Source organism: Vicugna pacos, chromosome 16 (genome assembly GCF_048564905.1).
Source record: "Vicugna pacos chromosome 16, VicPac4, whole genome shotgun sequence".
Classification (NCBI taxonomy): domain Eukaryota; kingdom Metazoa; phylum Chordata; class Mammalia; order Artiodactyla; family Camelidae; genus Vicugna; species Vicugna pacos.
This window is the reverse complement of record NC_133002.1, coordinates 22,135-49,758: the sequence shown is the minus strand read 5'-3', so window position 1 is coordinate 49,758 and position 27,624 is coordinate 22,135. Positions and strand designations below refer to the sequence as shown.

Sequence of the window (27,624 nt, the reverse complement as noted above, 5' to 3'; positions counted from 1 at the left end):
TACTCTGTAACTCTGTATCCATTAAATAATAGCTCTCCATTCCCTTGCTTAGCCCTGGAAACTACCATTCTACGTTCTGTCTGTATGATTTGACTGTTCTAGGCACCTCATATACGTGGAATCATACAATATTTGTCCTTCTGCTTCATTTCACTTAGCACAGTGCCTTTAACACCTGTCCATGTTGTAGCATGTGTCATAATTTCATTCCTTTCTCAGACTGTAGAATAATGTTCTACTATATATAATACCAGATTTTGCTTATCCAGTCATGTATAAATGGACATTATTTTCATCTTTTGTTTATTATGAATAATGCTGCCATGAAGATTGGTGTACAGATACTTGTTCAAGTCTCTATTTCCAATCCTTTTGTTTACATATGAGAGGTGGAATTACCGAATCATATGGTAATCCTGTGTTTAATTTTTTGAGGATATAAATGATATTTTAAAATTTTATATTTCAAGTGTTTGTTGTTAGTCTTTAAAAGTAAAATGAATTTTGGGGTGTTGACTTTATACCCTGTGATACTGTTAAATTCACTCACTAGTCCTAACATTTTATAGATTCTTTTGGATTTTCTACAGAGACAGTCATCATCTTTGAATGAAACAGTTTAACTTCATCTTTGATAATATTAATGCCTTTTATTCTTTTTGCCTTATTTCATTAGCTCAGACCTCCAGTGCCATATTGAATAGAAATGGTGAGAGTGGATATCCTTGTTAAATTCTCAGCCTTGGGGGAAGGAATGTAATATTTCACTACTAAATGTTACCTTACCTGTAGAATTTTTTTAAAGCTACCTTTGTCTGATTGAGAGAATACCCTAATATTTCTAGTTTTCTAAGGAGTTTTAAAAATATCATGAATGGATATTAAATTCAGTAAATTGTTAGTGGTTTTTGATTATCTGAATATAATAATTGAATGTTATTTGTTCAACAAATATTTATTATCTACTAGCCAGTATACAGAAGTAAACAAAGTGTACAAGATCACTACCCTCTTGGAGCTTATGTTAAAATATAGAGAGACAAGTATAAACAACAACAAAAAATAGATACTATAAAAAAAATAGATACTATGTATTATACTAGAAGGTGGTAGTTGCTGTAAGGAAAACAATTAAACAAGGAAAGGGGATGGGGTGTCATGGTTAGAGGGAGCAGTTGCAATTTTAAAATAGAGTGGTCAGAGAAGGACGTACTGAGTGAGTATTTGAGCTGAAGGTGGTGAGTGAGGAAGTCCTGCAGATAGCCTGGAAAGGTCTGGATGATATCTGGGAAAAAGGGTGTTCTTGTCAAGGGGAACAGTAAATGCAGAGTGTAAAGGCAGAACTCCACTTTGCGTGTTTGGGGGCAGCAAGAAAGGTGGTGTGGCTGGAGGGGAGCAAGTGGTGGGTGACAAAACAGTGCTGGGAGTAACAGTAGCAGTAATGGAAGTAACGCTAGTGATAACAGAGCCCGATACCCATTGTCTAACAGCTGCCTTCTGCCAGACACTGTCCTAAGTTCATGAAACAGTAGCAGCAAGAGATGAGGTCAGAGAAGTATGTGAGATACATGTGTCAAGTCACTCTTGTTGGCCAGAGTAAGAACTTGGGATTCTGAATGATGGGAGCCACTTTTAGGTTTTGAGCAGATAAATGTTGATCTAACTTAAGCATTAGTAGAGGTGCTGAGGCTGCTGTGCTGAGTAGACGAGGGTTGAACCAGCAAGGCCAGTGAGGAAGCTGTTGTGATAATCTGCACAGTCCCTTGTGGGTTGGAGGTGGTGAGCAGGTGTTGGAATCTGGATCTGGTTTAAGGAGAGAATGGGCAAGATTCTCTGTTGGATTGGAAGTGGATGAAGGAGAAGGAACATGCAAGAATGACTCTGAGGTTTTGGCTGAGGGGCTAGATGTGGAGTTTGAGGTGGAGTGGCGTAGGTTTATCTGAGTGGGGTGAGAACTAGATTTTGACACGGTAAATCTATTCTTTTGCTAACTTTTCAACTATGCTATGAGAAGGAACCATGGAAAGTTAGAAAAATAGGTTAAAAGTAATGGTGTTTAAATTCAGCACTCTTGAAAAGAAGTCTTTAGATGGATCATTTCTTTAGGAATCCAGGTTTGACCTTAGGATATTGGCTGCAACTCCCCCCCCCCCCCGTGTTTCCTATGGCAGCTGCTTACTATTCTAATATTGTTTATAACTTGCATATTCAGAGATCTGAATTTCACAAACAAGTATCCTTTAAAAGGGTTTGGAGATTGATACAAGGCTGTCAATGTTTTATTTTTCGAACTCCTTTTTTACTAAAAGTTTTATTTGATCTTAACCTCATGTCATGAAAGGAAGGTTTTTTGTTTTTTTTTCCCCCACCAAAAACTAAAACACAACAATGAAATGACAAAGTGTCATATAGTCGTTTAACTTTTGTGACTTCTCTTCAACCATATACGTTCAAAAGTACACACTTTAAAGAGTGTGGGACAGTCTGTCGGCTGTCCACTTACTGAGCATGTACTCTGGACTGATGAAGGCATGGAAGGTGCGAATCTTCCCTTCTCCTAGCAGGTCTGGGTGTACAGTGAATCTTCTGTTCCCCTGAGTCTGCAGTCCCATGTCCCTCAGCTATGTGTCATTCAGGTCTTTAAGAGGTTTGTTTTTGAAAACATCATGACACGTAAAGGAAGCCCAATTATTTCATCAGATACACTCAACCATAGGATTAGCAATCTATTCTATGCTGTGGGAAAATTAGGCTGTGATTGGCTTGGACTTCATTTTTGTACCTTCATAAGAAATTCTGAAGGATAATTTTGGCTGTATTCAATTTTTCCAATAAGGAATCACTTTGCTCCATCTTAACATATTGTTCCACTGTGGTCTCAGAACAAAGGGTAACCCTTTACATAGACTATTTTAGCCTACGGATAAATGCATTTTGTTGCCCTTGTTTTTCTTATTTTGTTGTAGATGGGTCAAAATTTCATTACAGATATTCATCAATTCTCAGACCTGCAACTGAAAATCAGTAATTCAAGGAAGTGGGTTAGTTTTCATGAATGAAAACACTTGGGATCTTGATGAAGAGAGTTATTTCCTAACCCAAAGTCACAGATAGTGGAAGTATCATCTCCAGCCTCCCTGCTGTTCTTCAGAAGTAGAATTGAAACCTCTGATGTGTCAGGGCTGGGCCCAGAGCCAGGCACATAGTGGGGGAAAAACAAATGTTAATTCCTTTCTCCAGCTTTATCATCCTTCCCATCTTTATCCCATTTCTAAATGCCACAGTTGGGATTTGTAGCCCTGACTAGATCAAGAGATCTCAGATGGTAGAGACAGCTAAGTCTTAAGACAAAGCTGAGGTTTTTTGAGATATCATAGTGGAGGACAGGCAAATTCAATTTCTGGAAGGTGGATTGAGCCGATGTCCTGAGGCATAAAGGCAAAAGGCACGAAAAGTATAAGTGACGGGTGGTTGTTGATACTAGAGAACAACTGGCTATCAGGAAACTGTAAGCCCTGCCTGAAGGCTGTAGAGAACAAACCATGGGTTGAACTGATAAACAAGCTGTGAGAAATGTCACATAGCTGGCTGAATGATAGATGCCTACTTAATGTGTCCTGTATGGACGGCTGGATAGCCAACAACAGGTAAGATCCTCAGAGGAGGACAACCTAAGACAGGCACAGCCGGCTGGACCGGAGATGACCTACCCAATGTGTCCAGCATGGATGGCTGGGTAGCCAGTGACGGGTAAGATCCTCAGAGGAGGACAACCTAAGACAGGCACTGCCGGCTGGACAAGAGATGGCCTACCCAATGTGTCCAGCATGGACGGCTGGATAGCCAATGACGGGTAAGATCCTCAGAGGAGGACAACCTAAGACAGGCACAGCCGGCTGGACAAGAGATGGCCTACCCAATGTGTCCAGGATGGACGGCTGGATAGCCAATGACGGGTAAGATCCTCAGAGGAGGACAACCTAAGACAGGCACTGCCGGCTGGACAAGAGATGGCCTACCCAATGTGTCCAGGATGGACGGCTGGATAGCCAATGACGGGTAAGATCCTCAGAGGAGGACAACCTAAGACAGGCACTGCCGGCTGGACAAGAGATGGCCTACCCAATGTGTCCAGGATGGACGGCTGGATAGCCAATGACGGGTAAGATCCTCAGAGGAGGACAACCTAAGACAGGGACAGCTGGCTGGAGAAAAGATGGCCTACTCAGTGTGTGCAGTGTGGACTTGGAATTGGAGGGAGAAGGCATCACTCGGTCCTTGAGGCTGTATGAAGTGGCCTTATAAGCTAAGTGAATGAATGACAAAGGAGAGAGAGAGAGGAAGAGAAAAGAAGGAAGGAGGGATGGGAGTGAGGGGAAGGAGGAAGATGTGCTTAAACTCATGAGTCTGAAGTCTGAGGTGGCTTGAGTGTTCAAAGCGGGCCACATTAACTTGGGCATTTAGGACAACAAGACAGAAATCACACCACAGGGCAGAGGCTGGCTTGGTGGGCAGTGACGGGCAGCCATACCTGTGTTGGTATTAAATGCTTCCTTACGATTGGCTTCTCTGTTGGAGGGGGGAGACCCAGCGAACAAGTGCTATTCCTCCTTTGCTGCTCCCTCCCCGCGGGACCAGTCCTGCACTGTTTTGCTTTTTCTTCTTTCTTTTTTCCTTTTCTCCTACCAGGTTTTTGGCATCTTTGTCTTTCGAAGAGGGCGATGTTCTGTCGGAGTTCGACAGGTGCTCTGATTGTCTCAATGGGTCCATAGATGTGAGTTTTGGTGTATCTGTGGGAGAGGGTGAGCTACAAGCGTCCTTCTGCTCCACCATCTTGCTTCTCAGGTGGCTGACTCCTGTGCCTCCTGTTAGTCAGTTACTGGTGGGGGTCACCCTCTTGGCCCCAGGACAGGTTGTAACCTCCCAGGCTTTTCGCAGGGTCTCCTGTTACTGGAGGGCAGTTCTCCAGGGAGGGGTGTCACCAAGAGCACTTAGCAGCCAAACTAAGAGCAGCTGTAGCAGCGTCCACTGGAGGAGAGAAGGAGCACCCCCACCACTTCCTCCCAGCCCTGTGTTACAAAGGCTGAGAAGGAGAATGGCCACAGGAACAAGGATCAGGGGTCATATTGGAGAACGGGATTTGGCAGAAGGGAGGAAATGTGCAGAGATGGTCAGGCTTTTCTGATGCAGCCCTGCAAGTTGCAGAGGCTGGGGAGGAGGAGGACTGGTGCAGGACCTGGCAGGTGTGTGCAAGTGAGCATCCACCTGTTGAGGGGTCTGGGAAGTCTTGGGCTGCTCCTGGTGACCAGATCTCACACCTCACTCCTTAAAATTTGTTTTCATAAACAGAGATGGAAAAAGCCAGAAAAAGCCCAGAAAAATGGATCAGAGCCTAATCCATGATGCTGAATATGATCATCTGCTCAGGGTTCTTGAGAAGAACTTGGAGATTCCTCAGGACTGTACCTATGCTGACCAGAAGGCAATAGACAATGAGGTCAGCCTGTGGGATGGAGGGAAATCATTTCACACCCCTGCCCTTGCGTCCCTGCTGCAGGTGGAGTGGAGTGCTCTAGCTCAGGGCGTCCTTTCCAGAACAGAGACTTCTGTGCATGACCTGCTGGCTGTGCCTGACCCCTCGGGTCACTGAGTGGGTCTGAAGGAAGGGGCAAGATAGGGTTATGGACGATTTTCTGTGTATTAACAGTGAAACTGGAAGTGGCTGTCCTTCCGTTATTTCTTTCTGTGATGCTGTTTTTCTCAGCCTCAAGTCCAGACTCCTTCCTGTGTCACCTGCCTCACCTGAGAATTTCAGCACATGTGGTCCAGTACATTTCAAATACCATACACAGAATTTCTCATGAACAGACTTTATGTAAAAGACACTGAAACCTCTGAAAGTGGGGTGCCATTTCTTCCTTCGCACATGTTTTAACGCACATGACGCGTGCCTTTGGTAATACAGATTAGTGGCAATAAAAGCAAGCCCAGCAATCAGAAGAAATCACGGCCCTTCTGGGTGAGCCTTTCTCACCTAATTTTTTTTTAATTAAAAAAAATTTTTTTTTGTATTTTCTAGGGGGGTAGGTAATTAGGTTATTTATTTATTTATTTAGAGGAGGTACTGGAGGTTGAACCCAGGGCCTCGTGCCTGCTGGGCATGTGTTGCACCACGGAGCTGTGCTCTCCCCCGCTGTCTTGCCTTTTACCTGTGACCACGCTCCCACCCCTGCGTGTGCATTGTCGTGTCATTCTTTGGGCACTTATGGTCTCCTCCTGTTTAACAGCAGTGCTTTAGTCACTGTTTTCATAGATCGTTGGCATCACGTTGTGTGGGTAATAGTACCATGGAAGTGTCTTGCTTTTGGATTTAAGATTTAGGGTGTTTTTTTTTTTTCCTTTTCTCTCTCATAAGCGATGTTTGTCTTGGTACATAAAAGTGGATTTCCCTCTTCGGGCATGGCTATTTTTAAGGCTCTCTGTGACCATGAAAGGTTAGCTGCTCTGCCTTCTTGGAGAAACAAACCTCTCTTCCCCCTGGGAAGCTCGGCAGGCAGAGCCAACCTCCCCAGGCAGGAGCAGCTCTCTTCACCCCTGAGCTGGGGTGAGGCAGCGCCAGTTCTGCTCAGAGTCTGGATCACTTCCTGTAGTTCCTGTCATTCTTTAAAATTTTCTTTACATGGAGAGTCAGCTTCAGTCACCACAGTTAGCCAAATTATTGTGTAGGATGCCTGTTACTTTTATTTCAACACTTTTTATTCTGATTTAAATTAAAATTAGATACAAAATTATCAAAATCCCTAAAACTCTTGCTTCTTTTAGTCTTTGCAGATGGTGTTTGAACGAGTGAAATTCACAAGAAAAGGTGCAGAATTGAAGGCTTTGGCAGGAAGGGGGATTGGATATCACCACAGCTCTCTGAACGCCAAGGAAAAACAGTTAGTGGAGATTCTTTTTAGGAAAGGATTTATTAGGGTAGGTAAAGTTCTTCATTCTAAAAATTGAAACTGTGTCTGTATGAAGCTGAACACCCATAAAAAGTGAAAATAACCATTTTTTCTCATCTTTTTTTTCTTAACGACCCCCTAGTACCACTGCATAGTCCATCCCATTTCACTGAGGGAGGGGACTTGAAATTTACCATTCAGTTTCTCTCTTTTCATGAGGTTAAAATATCCCCTAAACAGGTACTTTTCCAAGTGTTTTCTACCATGAAATATACCTGCAGTGATCTTGGAGCAGTCCCTGCTTTTCGTTGATAACATTTGGGGATTTTCTTGGCTGTTCACGTGATCTTGGCTGCAGATATCTGCTCATGGGCATGAAGGACATTCATGGTAGCTGTGGTCAGACCTTTGATCTGGTCTTTTCTTTGGGTAGCAGCTGAAGTAAGAACAAGAATGTGCTGCACCCTCGGGGCTCGCTGCGTGTCTCGACTGACTTTGGGCACAGGGTCATCCTGCATGCCCCGCGTCCATCCCTGATGTGGGTGGGAGGAAGAGTACCTCTCCCCACCCAGTGCTCACTACATTGTAGGGGGCGTGTTACACGCCCTGTGTCCGTCCCTGATGTGGACAGGAGGAAGGGTACCACTTACCACCCAGTGCTCCCTGTGTTGTAGGGGGCATGTCTTGTAAGGATGTGCGGGGATCATCTGGATAAATTCACAGAAATGGTTTATATAATTTCCTGGTTAATTCAGACCTTGAGTAGTATTTTAAAGTAGACCCTAAGTTTTTCTAATAACCCACATTAATTTTTTGTATTATGTACATTGTGTGTGTGTGTGTGCACGTGCACGCGTGCACAGAGAGAGATTGATTCTGCTACTCTAGGTGGTATCCTTTAATCTTAATAAGTAAATCTTGAGGAAAATCTGACACCCTAATTTAAGGGTAATTCTGTAATCTGGGAAAAAACCAAACTATATTGTTAAAAACTTTGCTTGTTTTTTTCCTTGACTAATAACAAGTTACATACTTATTTTAAAAGTCAGTAACCAGAAAGAAAACTTTTCACATGATTATGAATTGAGTTAAAGCGGTGCACCTGTTTTGATCAGCACAAATAGTACCTGTTAACTGGTAGTTGCTCAGTTACCCTTAGTTTAATACATGGGAAACTGGATCATTCTGGAAAAGTGATAGTTTTGCTATTGAGAACACATTTTTAAAAAGATGTTTATGCTGGTTATAGTCTAAACGTAATGTTATTACTTTTCCCATTTGTGTTCTTATTGAAGTTTAAAAAAAACAGTTCATAAGTGGTGTTTCATTTTGACAGATTATAGAGTTAAGGTTGAGAATAATTAGAGAAACATGAACCTTAGCCATGACTTCACGACAGTCAATATAAAGAGAAAGAGAGGACAATGAGACGTACCTAGTATTATATGAAAAAATCCACCTGAAAGTGGATTATTTAAGAAACATTAAATTTTGCTTTAGAATTTTTGTGTCAGTTATTATGGCAATTCAGGAGGAAAACTGAAACATTGTTTTGCTCATATTACTTAGATGTGTGATTTTCATAGAGATAAGCTTCATTAATGTCACAGTGGGTGAAGCAGTCAGCTGCCCCCACGTGGGTCTGTCAGAGGGTGGACGCCAGGTGAAGGGTTCCTTTCTGGTCATTCCCCTCTGCGTGTTCCCCAGTCACTGGCCGGGGCAGGCCCTCTGCTCTGGGGGACACACTGTGCTGGGCAGGGCTTAACCAGACTCACCTGTGGTCATGTCATTGACGCCACAGGGGGTCATGAGGACGGGTGGGTATTTGGGGTGTCATGCTCCAGAACTTTCTCTCTGGCGTGGAGTGGAGGTCCGGAGGAGCAGGGTGAACAGATACTTGGGAGAAGGGTGTTCTGGGCAGAGCTGAGTGGCGGGATTGGCCTGGGTGGGTGCCCCAGAGGTGCTGTGACACCACGAGAATGCCCATGCACTCGTGTCTCTGTCCCTCTGGGGCCTCACTGAGTTGCAGGAGTTTCAGTTACTCTGTGGCCTCCACTGAAATGCTGTTTTATGAAGTAATTGTTCTATTCTTTTTCCAGGTGGTGACAGCTACGGGGACACTTGCCTTAGGAATCAACATGCCTTGTAAATCAGTGGTTTTTGCTCAAAACTCGGTCTATCTGGATGCTTTAAACTACAGACAGGTACTGCAGTGTGCATAAACTCAAATATGACTGCACTCTCAGACATGGCCAGAAAATAGTAAGAAACATGAGCCTTTAGTCTGTACTCATGCTGCATTGGTGGGCACAGTCATTTGAGCCCAACAGGCACTTTCAGCTGTGCTGTAGCTGGCAGCTCCTGAGCCTGGCATTCGGTGGCTGTTACCACCAGGTACGTGACCTTGGGTGAGGTGTCTGCATGGCCTGGCCCCTCTGTCCTGTCTCCAGGACTGATAAATGCTGTCCCACAGCATTTGCAGGAGTTGAATGAAGCAGTTTTTAGGGAAGACATGAGTGGGAGCTGCTGGAGAAACACTCCCTCCCACTTCCGAATGTCCTTGCCTTTGTCTTTGCCCCACTTGGTTACTCTCCTCTAGAGGTCTGGACTTTTGCCTTGTAATCCCTGATTCCACTGTCTTCCATCGTACAGGCGTGGCCTGTGGGATTAAAGCACTGGTCCTGATTTTCAGTTCTCCCGAGCCCAGCATGCATGTGGTTTGTCCTCGCATGGTTTCCCGGCTCAGGGTCATCTGGTGACTGTTTCTGCTCCACATATCAGCCAGCACTAAAAATTGTATCCAGGCTCCCTTCCCTTCCTCTGTAAGTGCGTTTCATTCCCCGATGGGGGCTGTTCGTACCTCATGTAACATCCGTATTTTTCCTGCATTTTACCAGCCCCAGTCCATTTGATTTCTCCTCCTGCTTCTGATCTGGGCATGAAGCCCCTCTGGTGTCATCTTTGGGGTCTCGCCTCTGGTTCTGTGGCCGGGCATTCCGATGTTTCGGAGGATGAACTTGGGAGTCTGAGTGCCAGGCTTTGAGTCATGGTTGTCCTACGTCCTGGTGTTTGACTTCGGCGAGTTTCTGATTTCCCCAAGCCCCAGTCACTGTGTTGTAAGTAGGGTAACGACTGTTCACCTCCTGTGGCGGTTGCTGGGGGTCCGTATAAAAAGTGTAGAGGACTTAGCATGTGCCAAGCACGTCTCAAGTGAGAACTCATATCACTTCTGCAGAGAGTTTGTTCTTAACTTGCTTTTCACAAGTGGTGTTTCTGAATTTCATCTCGCTGCTGTGTCTCCTTTGTCTGTGCAGTTTTGTGGTGATTTGTCACTCAGCCCATGTGTGTGTGAGGGAGAGTGGGAGAGGGGTGTGTAGAGGGGGGCAGGAAGTCTTGTACGTTCATCTGTAAGTGGACATGAAACCAGGGTCCAGTCTTTTTCTTCTTCTTGCTGTTGTTTCTTCTGTGTGTCATTATGCAAGGAAGGAGCACAACATTGGGTGTGCAGTTGGAGCATGACAATGAGCAGTGCCCCGTTTTCTGCTCTGTCTCAGCCCTGGTGAGTTTCCTGAGTGCCTCCCACTGGGATTCTTGTTCCCATGTGGCGTGGCCGGACATCGCACAGTTGACTTGCTCTAGCCTGATGGAGAAGGCTCAGTTCTCACCCTGTGGTGGAGAAGATGTTTAGGAAAGGTTTAATTTGTGATTCTGCTCTGCTTCCAGATGTCTGGACGTGCTGGAAGACGAGGTCAGGACCTGATGGGGGATGTATACTTCTTTGATATTCCATTGCCCAAAATAGAGAAACTCATCAAGTCCAATGTTCCTGAACTACGGGGCCAGTTCCCACTCAGCATTTCCCTGGTCCTGAGACTCATGCTCCTGGCTTCCAAGGGTGATGATCCAGAGGATGCGGAGGCCAAGGTAGGGGGGGCGTTCTCTGATGTGGACACTCTGCTGCCTGCCCAGCCGCAGGGGGAGCTGCCTCTTCTCCCGCGTCTGTGGCAGTAGCTTCCTGGGGTCACCAGTCCTGACTGCTGGAGTGTCGTGAGTGGTGGAGGGTGGGCTGGTGGGGAGAGTGCAGTTAGTCCTGTTGTCTCCTGTGTCAGTCACAGAATTCACGGCCGGTGGGTATTTGGAGCTGACCCCGACCACTGTTTTCATGTGTGATGAGCTGCGTCCTGTAGGGGTTAGAAGCACTGCCCCTGAATTTAGAAAGATCTGGGCCACCTTCCTGTCACCACTGTTAGGGACAGCAAGATCCACTTTGATGATTTCATATTAAAGGAGTTTATTTTTCTTTAGAAAAGTAACCCAAGTTCATCAAGGAATATTTGGATCATGTACAAAGTTGAAGGAAGAAAAAAAGCTATACCTAGTTCTGCTATCCAAAAAGTCATATTATCCCTTTGGTATTTTTTGCAGTCAAAGTTCTAGGCAGGTGTGAGTATTTGGTTTTAAACAAAGATACATTTATATTTAGTTGGACTTTAGAATATGGTTATAAATGCTTCCTGAAATTTTCTGCTCAGATGAATATTTTGAGCCCAGTCCCACGGTAAGAGATTTAAAATCCCCAGTTCAGCATTTGGTTTCACCCTTGTGAGGCTGCATCATGCTGGGACCCAATCCTCCCTGTTTGTGTACTGATTACCACACCCTCTAAATCGGGCTCTCTTTGTTGAGGTGAGGACACTCCAGGACTTCTGTGACCATAGGCTCTTGTGTTACTGATGGTCCTACAGGGCAGGTGCATATCATTTTTGATCAAAACTTCCCCATTTTTGAGTTCTTATTTTTTAACCTCTATATAGAAGAGAAACCTATATCTTCTTGCAAGCTTTTTAGTTTTTTTCAAGAAGGATATCAGAGTGGTTTATTTTCTTTGCCTTGGCATCTTTGGGAATATCTCTCTGCAACCCTCACACACAGAGACTCAAGTGTAGGCATAAAATTCTTGGAATATTCACTTTATTTATTACATCAAACTAAGATTGCTTCTGTATCTCCTGCCATTTACTGTTACAGAGGAACAGACTCTCTTGGAATCTCCTCTAGAGGAATCATGCTAATTCCTGTTTTCTTGTCATTAATTTGTTTTTTTTTCCTGCCTATGTAATTATATGAATTTTTAAATCTTTAAATTCTTTTCCCCAGGATTTTCTATTTTGTGGGTCCTTCTTGTTAATTTTGATTGATGTCTTCCTTATTATATGATGAGAACTTTCAGTCTTCATGCTTAGATGTTTTTATTGGGGTTACATTCAGCTAGCATCAAGTTTGCTATCCTAACCATCTTTCAGTGTGCAATCCAGTGATGTTAGTAAGTACACATGCACTGTGCAGTGCTCCAGTCATTTTGGAACTAAGAAAAGGTTTCTTAAGTTAGATCTTTGATACTTCCCTCTGTTTTAATTTGTTGTTTCTTTTTCAGAGAAGTTATTTTAAGTAGAAAATCCTCGTCCTGTTCTCCACTGCTGTTTTTCTTCATTATGAGAGAACACATGAATTTGCCTCCCACTTCTCTGACACATTCTCAGAGTTTGAGTTCTGCTCCTTAGTGATGCCATGTGAATGTCAGTTCTGCTGCTGGACTTTTTGATTCCCTGAAATTCTTCACCACTCTGTGCATCTCTCTCTCATTTCATAGTGATGCATTATTGTAAATGTCAGTGTAAATGGTGCACCTGCCTTTCGTGATCGTGCTGCACACGAGCGTGGTGTGAATGAACGCACTCACCTCCACAGGTGCTGTCGGTGCTGAAGCATTCACTGCTTGCCTTCAAACAGCCGCGAGCCCTGGAGATGCTGAAACTCTACTTCCTGTTTTCACTGCAGTTCCTGGTGAAAGAGGTACGACTGTGCTTGTCTGTTCCTGAAACAGGACTGGTAGCTGGCTCTGATCCTCAACAGGCTGGGCTAGCTCCAGTCCCTACAGGTTATGTTCAGTGACTCACATTCCTTATGATTGAATCACTTTTCAAGGTTGGGCCAGGTAATAATTATTAATCTCTCTCATATGGGTATTAAGTACTATTTTAAAGTGGCATTTAATAAGTTATCTATTAATTCATGTATGTGGTGAATGCAGTCAAACTGATAAATGATTCTTGTTCTTTAGGGCTATGTAGACCGAGAAGGAAACCCCATGGGGTTTGCTGGACTTGTTTCACACTTGCACTATCACGAGCCTTCCAATCTTGTTTTCGTCAGTTTTCTGGTAAAGGGCCTTTTCCATAATCTCTGTCAGCCAACCAGGAGAGGTAAGCTTGGTATTTCATATGTGGTCTGAAAGCAGCACCGGGCACTGTAGAGAAGCTAGCACGTTGGGAATATTGTTTCTACAAGGAAAATACAAGTAAACAGATAATTTAGATGCCAAATTAGATAAAATAAAGCAGTATATGCCTACTAATATAGATTATATAGGAGATAGCTACATTTTGTGGCAGCTATCAAAAAATGTCGAGTTACTAATTTTGGAGATTCCTTGACTCCAGGATTCAGAACGTTTTAATACATGATTTTTTTTGATAAATATCTTTTCTGACTAAATCTAATATATGCTCATGATAGAAGGACAGGGAAAACCCTTATGTTAAAAATAATACTCACTGTTGATATTTGTGAATATTTTCTTTGAATAATTGTACAGTGTATTTAGACAGCTGATATCGTATCAGTTGCACAATCTAGCATCTTGTTTTCCCCCTAAATGTTTTTTGGCAATATCACGTGCAAATTTTTGAATTCCACTTGCAATTTCTACCTAAAATTTAATTTAACATAGTTTTTATGAAAGCCTTTGATTTTTATAACTAAACCATAGATCTTTAAACAGTGTCTCCCAGAGAAATGTTTCCCTGTTTGTCCTTAAATCTGTTATAGTTTCTGATGCTGGTGATTTCAGTGCCTTCCACAGCATGACTTGACTTTATCTTCTGTTGTTAACTGGCAGGAATGATGTACCTTGCACAGTGTCACTAGGCTCTGAATGTGCAGTGTTCTGTGAATCAAGGATGCTCAGGAAATTCTGTCTCCCACAGGCTCTGTAGGAGGAGAAATAATTTCAGGCAGTAAGAAGTGTGGTTGTGTTTATTGCTGTGTGTGGTAGAGACAGGACGTGTGCAGTTACAGACGTGGAGGTTGAACATTGGGTTGCTCTGTGAGGCAGGTAACATGGAATTTCATAAATAATGAAACTGAAACACAGAGAAGTTAAATCAGTTGCCTTGGTCCCCAAATCTTGAGCCAAGATTCGAAGATGAGCAGACTGACTCCAGAACCCAAGCTTGTAAGGTAACATTTCTTAACACTGCATGTGATGCTCACATGCTGTGAAGGGTAGGGAATGACTCAGGCTGATGGTATTGACATGAGTGGCTGGCAGGTGAGGCAGGGAGGGACCAGGAGGTCATTGGTGGGTGACTTTTGGAAAGCCTTAAGTGCTGGACTCAGGAGACTGGATTTTGTTTATGAGGCACTGAGATGCAATCAGAGACTTTCGAGGAGGGGAGACGTGGTCATTACATGCTTTAGGAAAACTGATGACAGACTGAAGGAGGAGGAGTTCAGATAAGGAGACACGGCAGCTTGTGGTTGGAGGACAGGGTCTGATGCAGAGGTGAAGGACCAGCTGGAAGGACAAAGAAGGAGTAAGACTGTCCTTAGAGATTCCTTAGTTGCTGTATTTGTTACACATTTCTAGTTTCCATGAAATAAAGTGCAATATAACATTCAATTTAAGCATTAAAAATGGGATTAATCCACTTTTTATGTTTATATAACAAGTCACTTTGTTCTGTATAGGCTCAAAATGTTTTTCTCAAGATGTTATGGAAAGGCTAGTGTTAGTCTTGGCACATCTGTTTGGAAGAAGATATATTCCAGCAAAGTTCCAAGATGCAAATCTCAAGTTTTATCAATCAAAGGTAAAATTTATGATCCTGTTAATGTTAAATAATTAAGATAATTAAATGGATCCTACCATAAATGATTCAGCAGCAGAATTTTATTAATATAGGATTCATTTGTTTTGTAGGGTAACAGTTTGTTCTGTAATCAATTTAATCTGTAATTCATGTGTCTATAAATCTATCCAAAGATTAAACACTTTGAGGAGAATGGGAGAAAAAATTTGATCTTGTTTTCCATTTGATTGTATAGAAGTATAGCAGTCAGTGGCTAAAGAAAAAATGTAGGTAATTATACATGAAATGAACTAATAGTTCTTATTGACTATGTGGTTCTTTTAGGATCTTTTTACCTTGAGGTAGGGATTCAGACAGGAAGTGTATGTTGTGAACCGTGATGTCCTCACTGAAAAAAATACTAGAATAGGCACCTAAGAAGTTACCACTTGACGCACACAGAGCAACTCATCCAATTGTATTTGTGACACTTTCTGTGATCACGATTCCCTGTCACCGAATCAGCATCAAACACGATGACTTACGTGTTTCACTGGAATCTGAGAGAGTGGGGCGGGCTGGTTGTGCCAGGTGATCTTCGTAAAAGGTGGCTAAGAAGAACAAAAAGAAGGCAGAGAAAGAAAAATCCTCTGTTACCCGAGTTTTCTTCTGCCCTTGTAACCTCTGGTCTTTTGGTGATGGCCCTTCTGGCAGGTGTGAGGTGGCGCCTCACTCTGGTTCTGATCTGCGTCTCCCTGAGGGTGAGGGATGATTAGTGTGGAGCACCTTCTAACATATGTGATGGGGACTGGGGTGCTTTCTTTGAGGAAACATCTGTTCAAGTCCTTTGCCCCCTTTTTTGGCTGTTGGGCTGTACTGGATTCTTCTGTGTCTTATCTCCTTAGCAGGTGGATGGTTTAGAAGTATTTTCTCCCATTCTAGCAGTGCCTTTTGACCTTGTTGATTATTCCCTGTGCTGTGCAGAAGGTTTCAGTTTGATGTCGTCCCCCTTGTGTTTTCACTTGCGTTGTCTGTGCTTTTGGTGTCACGTTAACAGAATTACGGCCAAAATCAATGTTGCTATATTTTCTCTTAGGAATTTTACAGTTTCAGGTCTTACATTTAAGTCTTGAATCCATTTTGAGTTTATTTTTATGTACAGTGTATGGTAATAACACCAGGTTTTCACAGACTCTTCTAGGGAATACCAAAAGAGAAAGCAAAGCCTAAAATTAACATCAGAACATGACAAGGACATCATGAAAAAATTAGAGATGTGCCTCTTCCATGACTGTAGATGGAAGAATAATCAGAAAATATTAGCAAGACAAATCCAGTGTGAGTTTAAAACCCTCACAATCAGGTGAGGTGCATTCCAGGCTCAGAGGGGCTTTCTGTGGTTGCTGCTCCCCGGACATGCCACTAGATTCTTTGAAATATTCACAAGTCCACTGTCATTTGAGGGCATCCTTCTGTTTAAAAGATTGTTTTCACTAAGTAGCACAAAAGCAAATATTTACAAGTAGAGGTATTGGTTTTTATAACATACACAGAAACAGAAGAATGAGTTTCAAGTTAGTTTCACAGATGAAAGGATGAAATAGTTATGTTACTGAATAGATGGATAACTATAGGATTATATTGCGCTGTTGTTTGCCCTTCTTCCAAACTTCCAGTTTTCAAGGAAGGTTTGTAGAGCTCTCTGAAAAAAATACTGGGCCTTCAGTTTTGTTTTGTCTTGATGATCTCCTTGCCAGTGCAGGTGTTCCTGGAGGATCTCCCCGAGGACTTTAAGGCTGCCCTGGATGAGTATAACATGAACGTCACCAAGGGCTTTGCCTCCTTCCTGCTGGTTGTTTCCAAATTGGCAGACATGAAACAGGAACATCAGCTCCCATTGTCAAAAATAGGTAAGTGGGTCTTAGCTCTTCTGTGGAACAATTTAAAGAATGAATCATCTTGCCTTAGACTGTTTGATCCCAGATGAAGAGCAGAGCCCTGGAAAGCTCAGTCCACCTGAGAACAAGGGGATCCATCCCTTCTGCTTTCTCAAGAAAAAACAGGTATGATTATTAGAAGTTAAATAAAGGACAATGGAGAATGAAATTGAATAGAGTCATTTGTAAGCCATCTTAATTAAAGGTTGCTTTTGGTTCAAGCCTGGAAAATGGAGTAAGTGCCCGTGGGAGGAGGAGACACTGGAGACTCTCCTGTCACTTCTTTCTTGGGAGGCACTCTGCTTGGTGGTCTTGGATGTCAACTCTGCAGATTACTTGGTCCAAACTCTGGCTTAGCTACAAGTTAGCAATGAGGCCTCAGGCCATTGACTCCGTAGTCACACCTCAGTTTTCTCCGCAGATAGTAAGAGAGAGTAACGTCATCCCCCTGGCTTAGGTGAGCTTTAAGTCACTGAGTTAATGCATGTGACTGTCTGGGAGCAGCGCCCAGCCCATGGTAACGTCATCCACCTGGCACAGGTGAGCTTTAAGTCACTGAGTTAACGCATGTGACTGGAAACAGCGCCCCAGCCCACAGTAAACACTGTTAATCTTTGTTCTTATTTTTCATGGTCTGTTGGGTGGAAATCTCCCAGGGGAAAGTAAGGAGAAAGGGATGGGGATACAGGGAGAGGGTAGAACTGTGGGTAGTAATTTCCTGGTTTCATTTCAGTGTCACATTCTCCATTGGAAAAAGGGAAGCGGACTTGTAGCTCCCTGGGCAACATTAAGGTGGGGGAAGCAGCATGTTCAAAAGCAGATGATAGCAGTGGGCTTCCCGGAGGAGGCAGCACAGGAGTGTGTGGATGTAGCCTCCATCACAAAGCAGAGCTGGCTTTGATGCACCATCTGGTGCTTCATGAAACTGGAAATGGAAAAAAGTAGGTCTTCTCATACACTGTTTACAAAGCTGCTGATGGTGGCTGCCTGAATCACCCTGTCTAGAAAGATTCTGAGGTCAAACCTAAGTCAGGTGGGAGAAGGTACCAAGGTGATAACAACAGTTCTGGGCTGAAAGGGCAAGAATTTAAATTTAGCCTTTAATTACCTGTTGATCAAAAAAATTCTATGATACTGATAAGGACATTAGTAGCTAACATTTACTGAATGTGCCAACATGGGTCAGTCACTGTGGTCAGTCTTGTTTGGTCTTCATATGACGTCGGCCCTGGGAAGTCGACTGTCCTCCCCAGCAGTATGGTCTAGAGCAGGTGAATTTTAAAAGCTGATCTGTCCAATCTCTTGTGGTCAGATTTCACAGGTGAAGAGTGTGAGGACTCCCAGCTCGTGTCTCACCTGCTGAGCTGCAAGGAAGGGAGAAGAGCTGTTTCTCCATTTGCTTGTCTCTCTGGGAACTCTGATGCTGATTTGCTCCATCCAGAAACTCCGGACCATGTAAGTGGAAAATGGGGCTTATAAATAAAAGTCTCAAGAAAGAGTTGGACGTATAGCTGTAGGCAGTTTAGCAAGGACTTTAAATTCCCCAAATTGAAAAAAAATCCAGGTGTAGCAACAGAAATATCCAGCAAGTGGCGCGATTTGTTTGTCATTTTGGCCTGAGGACCCCTGCCCCATTACACAGAAATCCAGGACCAGCACTTCTCTGGAGATTAACATGGGTTTGCTGTGAAAAGAGCACATTAAACGACCTTCAGGCTTCCCAGTCTTGCTGTAGGTGCTGTGAATCCCATATATTCTGGATCTTAGATGTCAGAAATGGAGTATAAAGAACCAGATACATTTCAGATATGCTGGATAATCCATTCAAATGTTGGAATAGACTTGTAGAAATTTAATTTATACTTTAATTCAAAATCTGAGAAAGAAAATAGGTTTTGTCACATTTGATGTTACAGTGTCTCAGCTCCATTCTATTCCAGAAGCAGATAGTCCTCTGCCATGTAAAATAATCCAGTGTCACTGGAAGGAGTTTTGAAAAGTTATATGGACCCTTGTGAATTTTAAATAGAGACACACGTACTTTTATCATGTATTTAAACAGTTTCAGATGATTCAGGTTCCATCTTCAGATAAATGTTGACGTGTTAAAATAATACCATTGCATCATTCTTTTAAATGGATAAAATGGAATATAAATACTAATGTGTTTTAACACCCATAACTTGCAAGTTAAAAACAGTCAATGGTGGTTCTGTTTTTGGGTTTTTGAGAAACCTCCATACTCTTCTCCATAGTGGCTGCACCAATTTACATTCCCACCAACAGTGTATGAGGGCTCCCTTTTCTACACATACACACGAAAAAAACAGTCCAGAATAAAATTTAATGATTTAATTAAATTTTCTCTTATGTTTAGATTCTGCATTCCCCCATATTTTTTTACCTTAATGTAACAAATTTTTAAACATGAAGTTACTATACCTTTTATATTTCTTAACTTAAGTAGAATACAGCTTCAATGTAATACTTATTTTTAGTTGGCCACAGAAACGTAAGTATAATCTGAATTTGGAGAAGTAATTACTAGAAGTAATGTTAATACTGTATTGAAAAGGTGTGTATTAATGAGATGAATGAGGCTGTTTCTTTTTTAATTAGTCCGTGTAACTGTGGATGAATATTTACTTGTTTTCAGAATGAAACAGAATTCCAGCATCAAATCTTAATTCAGATTCTGAGAAACTTTATTCAAATAGTTCAGTAGCTGAGAATGGAGTAATTTTCGTTATAACAGTAATATACAATTCTTCTAATGCCTTATGAGCTATATGCCCCAAATCACCTAGCAATTGATTGTAAAGATATGTTTTAATCTTCTCTTAATTAACAACTTGATTAGATTTACCTTCAATTTTGTTGAAGACAAGTAATTGGAAACTGCCTAATTTTTAAAGATTGTTTAAAGCAGTCTTTAGCGCAATCCATTTTCTCAGTAAGAAAGCAATCTTGTCCTTTGTTGCTACTCAGCACGTTTTCAAACCCCAAGGAAATGTATCATAGTAAGTTAGGGGAGACACTTTGTTTTATAAAATGAGAAAAAAGCATTCATGAAACAAGAGGTGAGAAAGGGAGGTTTTTTTTTTTTTTTTTTTTTTTTTTTTACTGATAAGGTGCATGGTTTAGAAACAAACTGGAGACCAGCGTTCAGATCCTGTGTGAAGCCCTCTGGAGCTGGCTGCATAGGTCTTTATCCCCGTTTGTTTGGTGCCTTGTAATAAACCACCCTTGAAGAATGTGGAATTCTGGCAAAGTAATAATAAAGGACTGCACTTCAGTTTACAAGAGCAGTACTTTTATGAAGCTCCCCCCACCCCCATAGTTTGTGTGTATGATTACAATTAATTACTCATGTAAGAGGTTTGTAGCCAACCACATTGAAAAAGACATCATATTACTAGTTAAGTTGGATCATTTCCCTTCTCTCTGTTATACAGTCAGTCTGGCTGAGGGACAGAATGTGCCATTCACTTTTGCTTCCTTTCCACATTCAAGCTCTTCCCTGGGGTTTAGAGGGATGCAGACAGTTCTCATGGGATGTAATGTCTGTGTCTTACCCCCATGTGGTCACCATCCATCAGGAGACCGCGAAGGACAGGACAGGAGCTGAGCTGGACCCCCAGTTGCTGCTGGTGGTGTGCTCAGAAGAAGGGTCCTTCCTAGTGCACCCACGGGAAGCGTCTGGCAGCAGGGAACGTCTCCAGAGTGTCTCATGCCCTTTGCCTCTCCCAGCTCACTTGGTACAGATTTGCTAGTGTAAGCCTTCAAACCTGGCCTTTACTGTTTGTCACGTTTTAGTGCAATACCAAATATGCACACATGCACATCGTTTTTGCAGGTGGAATTAGGTTTATTTATTTATTTGGTTTAATGGTGATACTGGGGATTGAACCCAGGACCTTGTGATGACTAGGCACGTGCTCTGAGCTCTGCCCTCCCCTTCCCCTGTATGTGCACATCTTTAAATGGTGTGTAGAAAAGCCACAAAGCATCACACTGCTGGGAACAGAATGTATGTGGGTATATGTATGACTGAAACGTGATGCTGTACACCGGAAATTGTCACAACATTGTAAACTGACTAGACTTCAATCAAAAAAATTAAACCAAAACCAAAACAAACTATGGTGAACAGCCACGGACTCGGGACCCGTGTGCTCCTCCTCTGTTTCATTCCCCAGGATAGCAACTACCCTAAACTCAGTGTTTTTCATGCTCCTTTTAAAATGTCCTATTCCAAAATCACTTTTTATTTTTGCTGCTTTTGAATTTTACAGAAAGTGAAGGGACACTTACTGTGGTCGCCTGGAAGGTGCTTTTTTTGCAGTTGGCACTGCACCATGAGATGTATCCGTGTTGTGACCTGAAGCTCTATTCTGTTTGCACTACTTCATGGTGTTCACAGCGTGAATGTAAAACCACCTGCTGCTCTGTTCTCCTCCTGGTGAGGATCTCTGTCTGTTTCTCATCTTGACTGTTGCTCACAGGGTCGCCAGGGAGGTCTGGGACACTTGGGCATCAGTTTCCTGTGAGTGTGAATCTTCTGGATTTTCGGGGTCAAAACGATTTTCTGGACCATAATGGAGTAAGAATACTCCAAGCACTTTTAATAATAATAACTATCTAAGTGACTCCCAAGGCATTTAGACAGTCCTCGTTTTGCCCCCTTTGCACTCTCCTGGCTGTGTCTGGAGTTCTCGACCCTGGATTTCCAAGAAATGCGCAGATGTGGAGAGCTACTGATGTGTTCTTCATCTTCTTATTTTTCTTCTCCTTTCCCTGCATCTTCCCACCCTCCCCTTGCATTCTGGCCCTTGGGCTGTAGAAGTGTTGCCATTGTTCAGATCAGCGGGTCCCTTCTATGGAAACATAGGCTGCACCAGCTCCCTGAAGGCCCACTTACAGAGATACTGCCTTCACCAATTAGGTTAAGGGCAAAATTTTCAAGTAGCTTTTCTTTCCTAGTGAGTCTTGCTTTATTCTAGGGGCTGGATGGTGGAAGTTTTCATCCATGTGTTGTGAGAGTGATGTTCGTAGGTGGAGCCAACCACCCGTAGTCTTGCTTGGAAAGGCACCAGCGCACTGCGTCTGAAAGACACCCTCTCCCTTCACTGTGAATGACGTGACCACAAAGCACAGTGTAAGGAATCATAAACATTCTTTACACATAAATGACAAATTAAGAAGATCTTATTTCTTCAGGTCACTCAGTGCACAATCGGTATCAGTAATATCTCGGCTCCTGTGCTGTGGCCCCAGAGACTTGATAACCAAGGAAGGAGGATGCCGCTCAACGCTTATGCACTTGATTTCTACAAGCATGGTTCCTTGTTGGGACTAGTCCAAGACAACAGGTGTGTTTCACCTCTCTGTCCCTCTGTCTCTGTCCCTGTCTCCACCTCCACCATCTGTTCTCTGTCTCTGCCTCCACCATATGTCTGTCTCTGTCCCTGTCTCCACCTCCACTGCTGCCCCTGCTTCTCTCATTTCCACCTCTCCCTCTGTCTCCATGTCTTTCCACATCCATGTCCACATCTGCGTCTGTTTCTTTCATCTCCATCTCCACCACCTCTGCCTCTGTTTCTATTTATATATCCCTCTCCATCTCCATGTCTTCTTATATCTCATGAGTGAGCTCAATGAATTTTAGGCCAAAGCCTTTTCACAATTTCAAGCATAGGTTCCTCATGCTGAGTATACTGGATTTTTTCCTCATGGACTAATGGCAGGGGAAAGTAGTACATTTGGGGTATTGTTATTTGGGTTGACCAGCAGACTCTTGGGACTTAGGCTGACTCACTTGACATAAAGCTGTATGCCACAAACAGAAACATTCAGACATCCCCACAGATGTATTTTTATTTATTACTGTCCTAGTTATTCATTATTAAATATTTCAAAACCTCGTAACTAATAAATAATGCTGTGCTCCCTGTTATCTGAGAAAGGTACATAAAAAATATAATTCACATGTCTGAGGACTGAGAACCTGGCAGTTGTTTTAACTCTTTGGCAGGGAAACCATTTTCAGAAACTGTATTCAGGGGTAGACCCTCTGGGACCTACTGGGAGTGGAGGAATTGGCCCAGCCACCAAGCACCTTGATGTGTGTGGTGGGAGGACACCATCAGAAATTAAAAGTGCATTTGACATAAAATTTGGAACAATCTCTGTTGAACTCAAGTATTTAAAACTTCTGCCCTCTTGAGAAATGTTGATCGTTTTTGAAAGTGTGACTCATTATTGTGAATAAAATTGTTGTGACACCAGTGAGTAATCCACTGAGTTCTTCTCTGACTCACTGGCCCCATTCACTCTCCTGATGTTATCTTTTCCACTTGGGTTTTCTCCCAAGGTCAGCCTCCCGTGTTCTTGGATGAGCTGTGCTGTGGTACTCGTGACTTTTGAGTTCACAACCCTCATTCCCACAGATTAGGTCATCGTCTGGGAGTCTGTGGCAGAAAGTATTTTGGTCAATACATCTTGACTGACAGAAGTTGTCTGTTATTGACAAACCCAACTTTTCAATATGAAATGAGAGATTCCGTGACTTTTATAGCATTAATTTTCAAAATGTTGTTTTGTTCAGGATAAACGAAGGAGCTGCCTATCAGTTGCTGAAGGACTTTGCCCTCACCATTCAGTCTATCAGGTGTGTGATGCATTTTAAATACTGGGTTCAGATTTTCTGATACGTTAAGGTAACCTGAAAAATGTTGAGCTCGTGCTTCCAGGGGCCACTGAGCCTCTTAGGTGCCAAGCATTTTCAGCTCCCCAAGGACTTTGCAGAAGTTTTCCTCAACACTCTGTTGCATTGTTTCTATAATAGAACTAATTCCAAAATCCACTTGAAATTAAGTTTCACCCAGCCCAGAGCCTCAGCCCAGACACGCGGCACCAACAGGCATCAAAGCTCAAAGCCTCAAGCACCCCGAGACCCTGGCAGCCTCAGCTCCACATCCCAGGTTCCTGTTATAGTTAATGACACACAGGCAACGCGGGGGGGGGGTGAGGAGGATGTGTGGGGGCTGAGAGCCGGGAACAGTGAGTGGGAACCTGTATGTCATGTTACATCTGTGGGTCCGTGAGGACACCAGGGAGACTCTGGGCCTCAGGCGAATGACAGAGCCTGATGCAGTGTCCCTAGTCCCTGACCGGCCCAGCCGGACTGCCCTTTCTTGAATTTCCTCTGTCCATTCTTGTCACCCTCACATCAGTTTCTTACGCTGCTGTAACTGGTGATCACACATGGTGTATCTAAACCAGCACAGCTGCATGACCCTACGGATCCTGAGGTCTCATGTCTAAAATGGGTCTCCCTGGGCGAAAGCAAGGGGTGTCAAGGCTGCATGACAGAGGCTCTGGGACGGTCTGTTTGTCTTTTCCAGCTTCTAGAAGCTTTGATCTAGACCCCTTCTGCCCTCAAAGCAGCACTGGGGGCAGAGGCTCACATCAGGCCCCTCTGACGTCACCCCTTCCGCCTCCCTCTTCCACTTAGAATGTCCTTCGTGACAACAGTGGACCACCTGGGCCCTCCGGATTAATCTCCGTCTCGAACTCAGCTGATTAGCAACTTCACTCGCATTTGCAGCCCTGACTCTCCACGTGACCCACCAGTTTCTGCATGTCTAGGGATTAGGATGTGGACCCCTTTGGAGGACCATTATTCTATTCACCACACCCCATGTTCTGTATTTGCTCACATCTCTAGGTCACGGGACGATTATTTTGCTTTTTTGTAGAGGCAGTTGCCTGTGGGTGTATGTGTGTGTGTGTGGGTGGGTGCATGCATGTACATATGTCTGCATGCACACGTGCATGTATGCGTGTGTGTACATGCGTGTGTGCACGTATGCACTTATGCATGTCTGTGTGGATGGACATACAGGGTTCTGAGATACATATGCTCCTGGTCAGTCTTTCATCATCTGGTGGGGTTTACTTCACTCTGCCTCCCCAGGGAGAGCTCTTCTGGCCCCGAGTCTCAGCAGCATGGGCACTTTTTACCTGTCCCTGTATTTCCATTTCCAGCATCTCTTTGCGGGAACTGTGTGGAAACGAAGAGGACAACGTGGTCTTAGCATTTGAGCAGCTGAGTGAAACCTTTTCTGAAAAATTTAAAAAAATCTGAAAACAGTCTTGTCCAGACCACTTGAAGGACGGCCATGGACGTTTTCCAAGTCATAATTTCTGATTCTGATGCGTCTTGTTAGGAACATGGGCAGGACGGAGTAGGGAGAGTGAGGCTTTGAGCTGGGGCTGTGACCGCCGTGCCGTGCTTTCCCCTGAGCCCCTGGGATGAACTGTTTCCTGTCTCTGGATCTCGGCTTCTCTGCACAGCTTAGTGACGATGTCACAGCTTGGCTGGCATGTGATCAACTGAGAAACGAGAGGATTTTGCTTGTGGTGGAAGAACCAGTTTTGCTCTGTGAGGCCTAAACTGGTCTTACATTCTCAGCATTTCTTTTCTCGTTGTAATTTGTAAAAATTCTGTTAAGATTAGAATAAATAATTACAGTGCCCTGAAGTTGAAATGTGACTCTCTAATTAATTTACATGTGATGGCGTGACTTAGATACATGGCTGTTAGGAGAGCACCTGCCAGTGAATGAAACTCCTTTTTATAAAATGCAATGAGACTTGAGGCATAAATTCTGTGATGCTTTATAATGAAACATAACTGATGTTTTAGCTTGATTTTAATTGTATGTAAGTGACTGAAGAACCACAAACAAAAAGAGGTTTAGTCTTATTTACCATTGGCCTCTTCATGTTAAATCTATGCGTCTTTCAGTCCATTTACACACATTTGCATTTTATGTAACGTGGCTTGTGTATAATCACTGTTCTTCCCAGCCTCACCTTGGATTATAGTTCTAGAACCTATTTTAGACCCTAAATTTGAACAGAGCCATTTGTGCTCAGAGCTGGAAGTCTGCTGTCTCCTGCTGTCCTGATGTCTTATGACAGATGGTCCCTTGTGTGGCATTATTTCTACACAGATTGCATCAACTTGGAAAACACCTGTGGTTCATTTTATCTGGAGATGGAGGAATATTCTGTCTCCCCAGCATTGTGTGTGCCACATGAGGGGTCACTGCTTTCTTTGGGCTAAACTGATAACATGCCCCGTAAGAATTTCTGAGCACGAAGACACCTGGAAACCGATGTGGCCTCTGCTGCCCCTTTATCTCTGTTTCAGACAATGATACACAGTACTCATCTAGTATTACATGGGTCTCCACCCCTTACTTGTAGCTTCATAAATCTGATGGGGACGTGAAGTTTCTTTTTTTTCCCATGTGACTGAGCCAGTCTGAGTCCCTGACTTTTAGGAGGAGAATAAGATTATTTCTTGCAACCTGATACTCTTTTAAAAGAGGAAGTTACACCTGACCTCTTTGAGGTGTGTCTAATGGGCAGCTTCCTTTTTGATTTTTAGCAACAACTTTAAAGAGTAACTGTTAACAACTTACAAAGAGTGAGTTTGCACAGGCTCTGGAAGCATTTTCTGCCCCAGTTGTGATCATGTGGAATTTTTCTTTGAGAAATATGTACAGAGACCCTGCTGTGATTTACTGGAAAATCATTATTACCACAATAATTTATTCCCATCTTTTTCCCCAAAAGAGGGAAAATCATATTTGCATTGGGCTTATGAACGGTTTTCTGGAAGACCCATTTATCAAAAGTTTTTATTTAGAGAAAATTGTGGGTTCATATGGTATTAAGAGAAATAATAAACCTATGCATGTGTGGTCAGTTAATTTACAACAAAGGAGGCCAGAATATGCAATATGAAGGGACAGTCTCTTCAGTAAATGGTGTTGGGAAAACTGGACAGCCACAGGCAAAAGAATAAGACTGACCGTTATCCTACATACAAAGTAACTTAGAGTGAATTAAAGATGTGAACATAAGACCTGAAATCTTAAAACTCCTAGAGGAAAACTAAGGGTAAGTCTCCTTGACACAGGTTTTGTTAATGATTTATTGAATCTGACAAAAGCAAAAGCAACAAAAGTAAAATCAACGAAAGGGATGACATCAAACTGAAAAGCTTCTGCACAACAAAGGAAACCGTCAGAACGAAAAGGCGGCCTGCAGAATGGGAGATGCTTGCAGACCGTGCATCTGCTCTGGGGTGAATGACCAAAATAAAGAACTCATACAACTCAATCCCCCAAACCCCCAAATACTCAACTGAAAAATGGGCAGAGGATCTGAATAGAAATTTTCTCAAAAGACATACAAATGGCCAAAAAAAAAAAAAAAAACCACAAAAAGATGCTTAGCATTGCTAATCCTCAGGGAAATGCAAATCTAAACCACAGTGAGACATCACCTCACACCAGCCAGAGGGGCCGTCCATGGAAGACAAGAGGTAGCAAGTGCTGGTGAGGGTGTGGAGGAAAGGGAGCCCTTGTGCAGTGTTAGCTGGAATGTAAATTGGTGCAGCCCCTGTGGAAAATAGTATGTAGATTCCTCCAAAAATTAAAAATAAAGTGACTATGTGACCACTTGAGGGTTTTTATCTGAAGGAAATGGAAACACTAACTTGGAAAAATATCTGCACCTCCATGTTCACCGCAGCATCATTTACAGCAGCCAAGACAAAACAACCAGTGTTTCCTGAGGGACGAATAGATAAGATGTTGCCAACAGCCAAGACGCAGATCAACCAGTGTCCACTGATGGATGAATAGATAAAATGTTACGTACATATGTAAAATTCAGCCATAAAAAAGAATGAAGTTTTGCCATTAGTGACAATGTGGATGGACCTTGAAGGCATTATGCTAAGTGAAATAA

At 43.0% G+C, this 27,624-nt stretch overlaps 1 protein-coding gene across 6 annotated transcripts in view; it reads left to right on the top strand.

Moving 5' to 3' along the window:
• LOC116278439 (probable ATP-dependent RNA helicase DDX60) overlaps positions 1-25,339 on the top strand; it is a 35,593-nt gene extending 10,254 nt beyond the window's left edge. For 2 of the 6 annotated variants that reach the window (XM_072940122.1, XM_072940121.1), the window contains 13 exons: positions 4,690-4,774; positions 5,350-5,497; positions 6,823-6,975; positions 9,047-9,151; positions 10,671-10,871; positions 12,696-12,800; positions 13,069-13,210; positions 14,757-14,878; positions 16,620-16,767; positions 18,107-18,249; positions 22,015-22,166; positions 23,402-23,464; positions 24,844-25,339. In XM_072940122.1, the coding sequence (XP_072796223.1) occupies positions 5,381-5,497; positions 6,823-6,975; positions 9,047-9,151; positions 10,671-10,871; positions 12,696-12,800; positions 13,069-13,210; positions 14,757-14,878; positions 16,620-16,767; positions 18,107-18,249; positions 22,015-22,166; positions 23,402-23,464; positions 24,844-24,943 (1,551 nt within the window). In that variant the 5' untranslated portion in view covers positions 4,690-4,774; positions 5,350-5,380 and the 3' untranslated portion in view covers positions 24,944-25,339. Of the gene's footprint in view, positions 1-286; positions 4,775-5,349; positions 5,498-6,822; positions 6,976-9,046; positions 9,152-10,670; positions 10,872-12,695; positions 12,801-13,068; positions 13,211-14,756; positions 14,879-16,619; positions 16,768-18,106; positions 18,250-22,014; positions 22,167-23,401; positions 23,465-24,843 lie in introns of those variants that run through there. The other 4 variants (XM_072940125.1, XM_072940120.1, XM_072940123.1 and 1 more) reach the window with 4 other exon arrangements.
• The last annotated feature ends 2,285 nt before the right edge of the window (positions 25,340-27,624 follow it).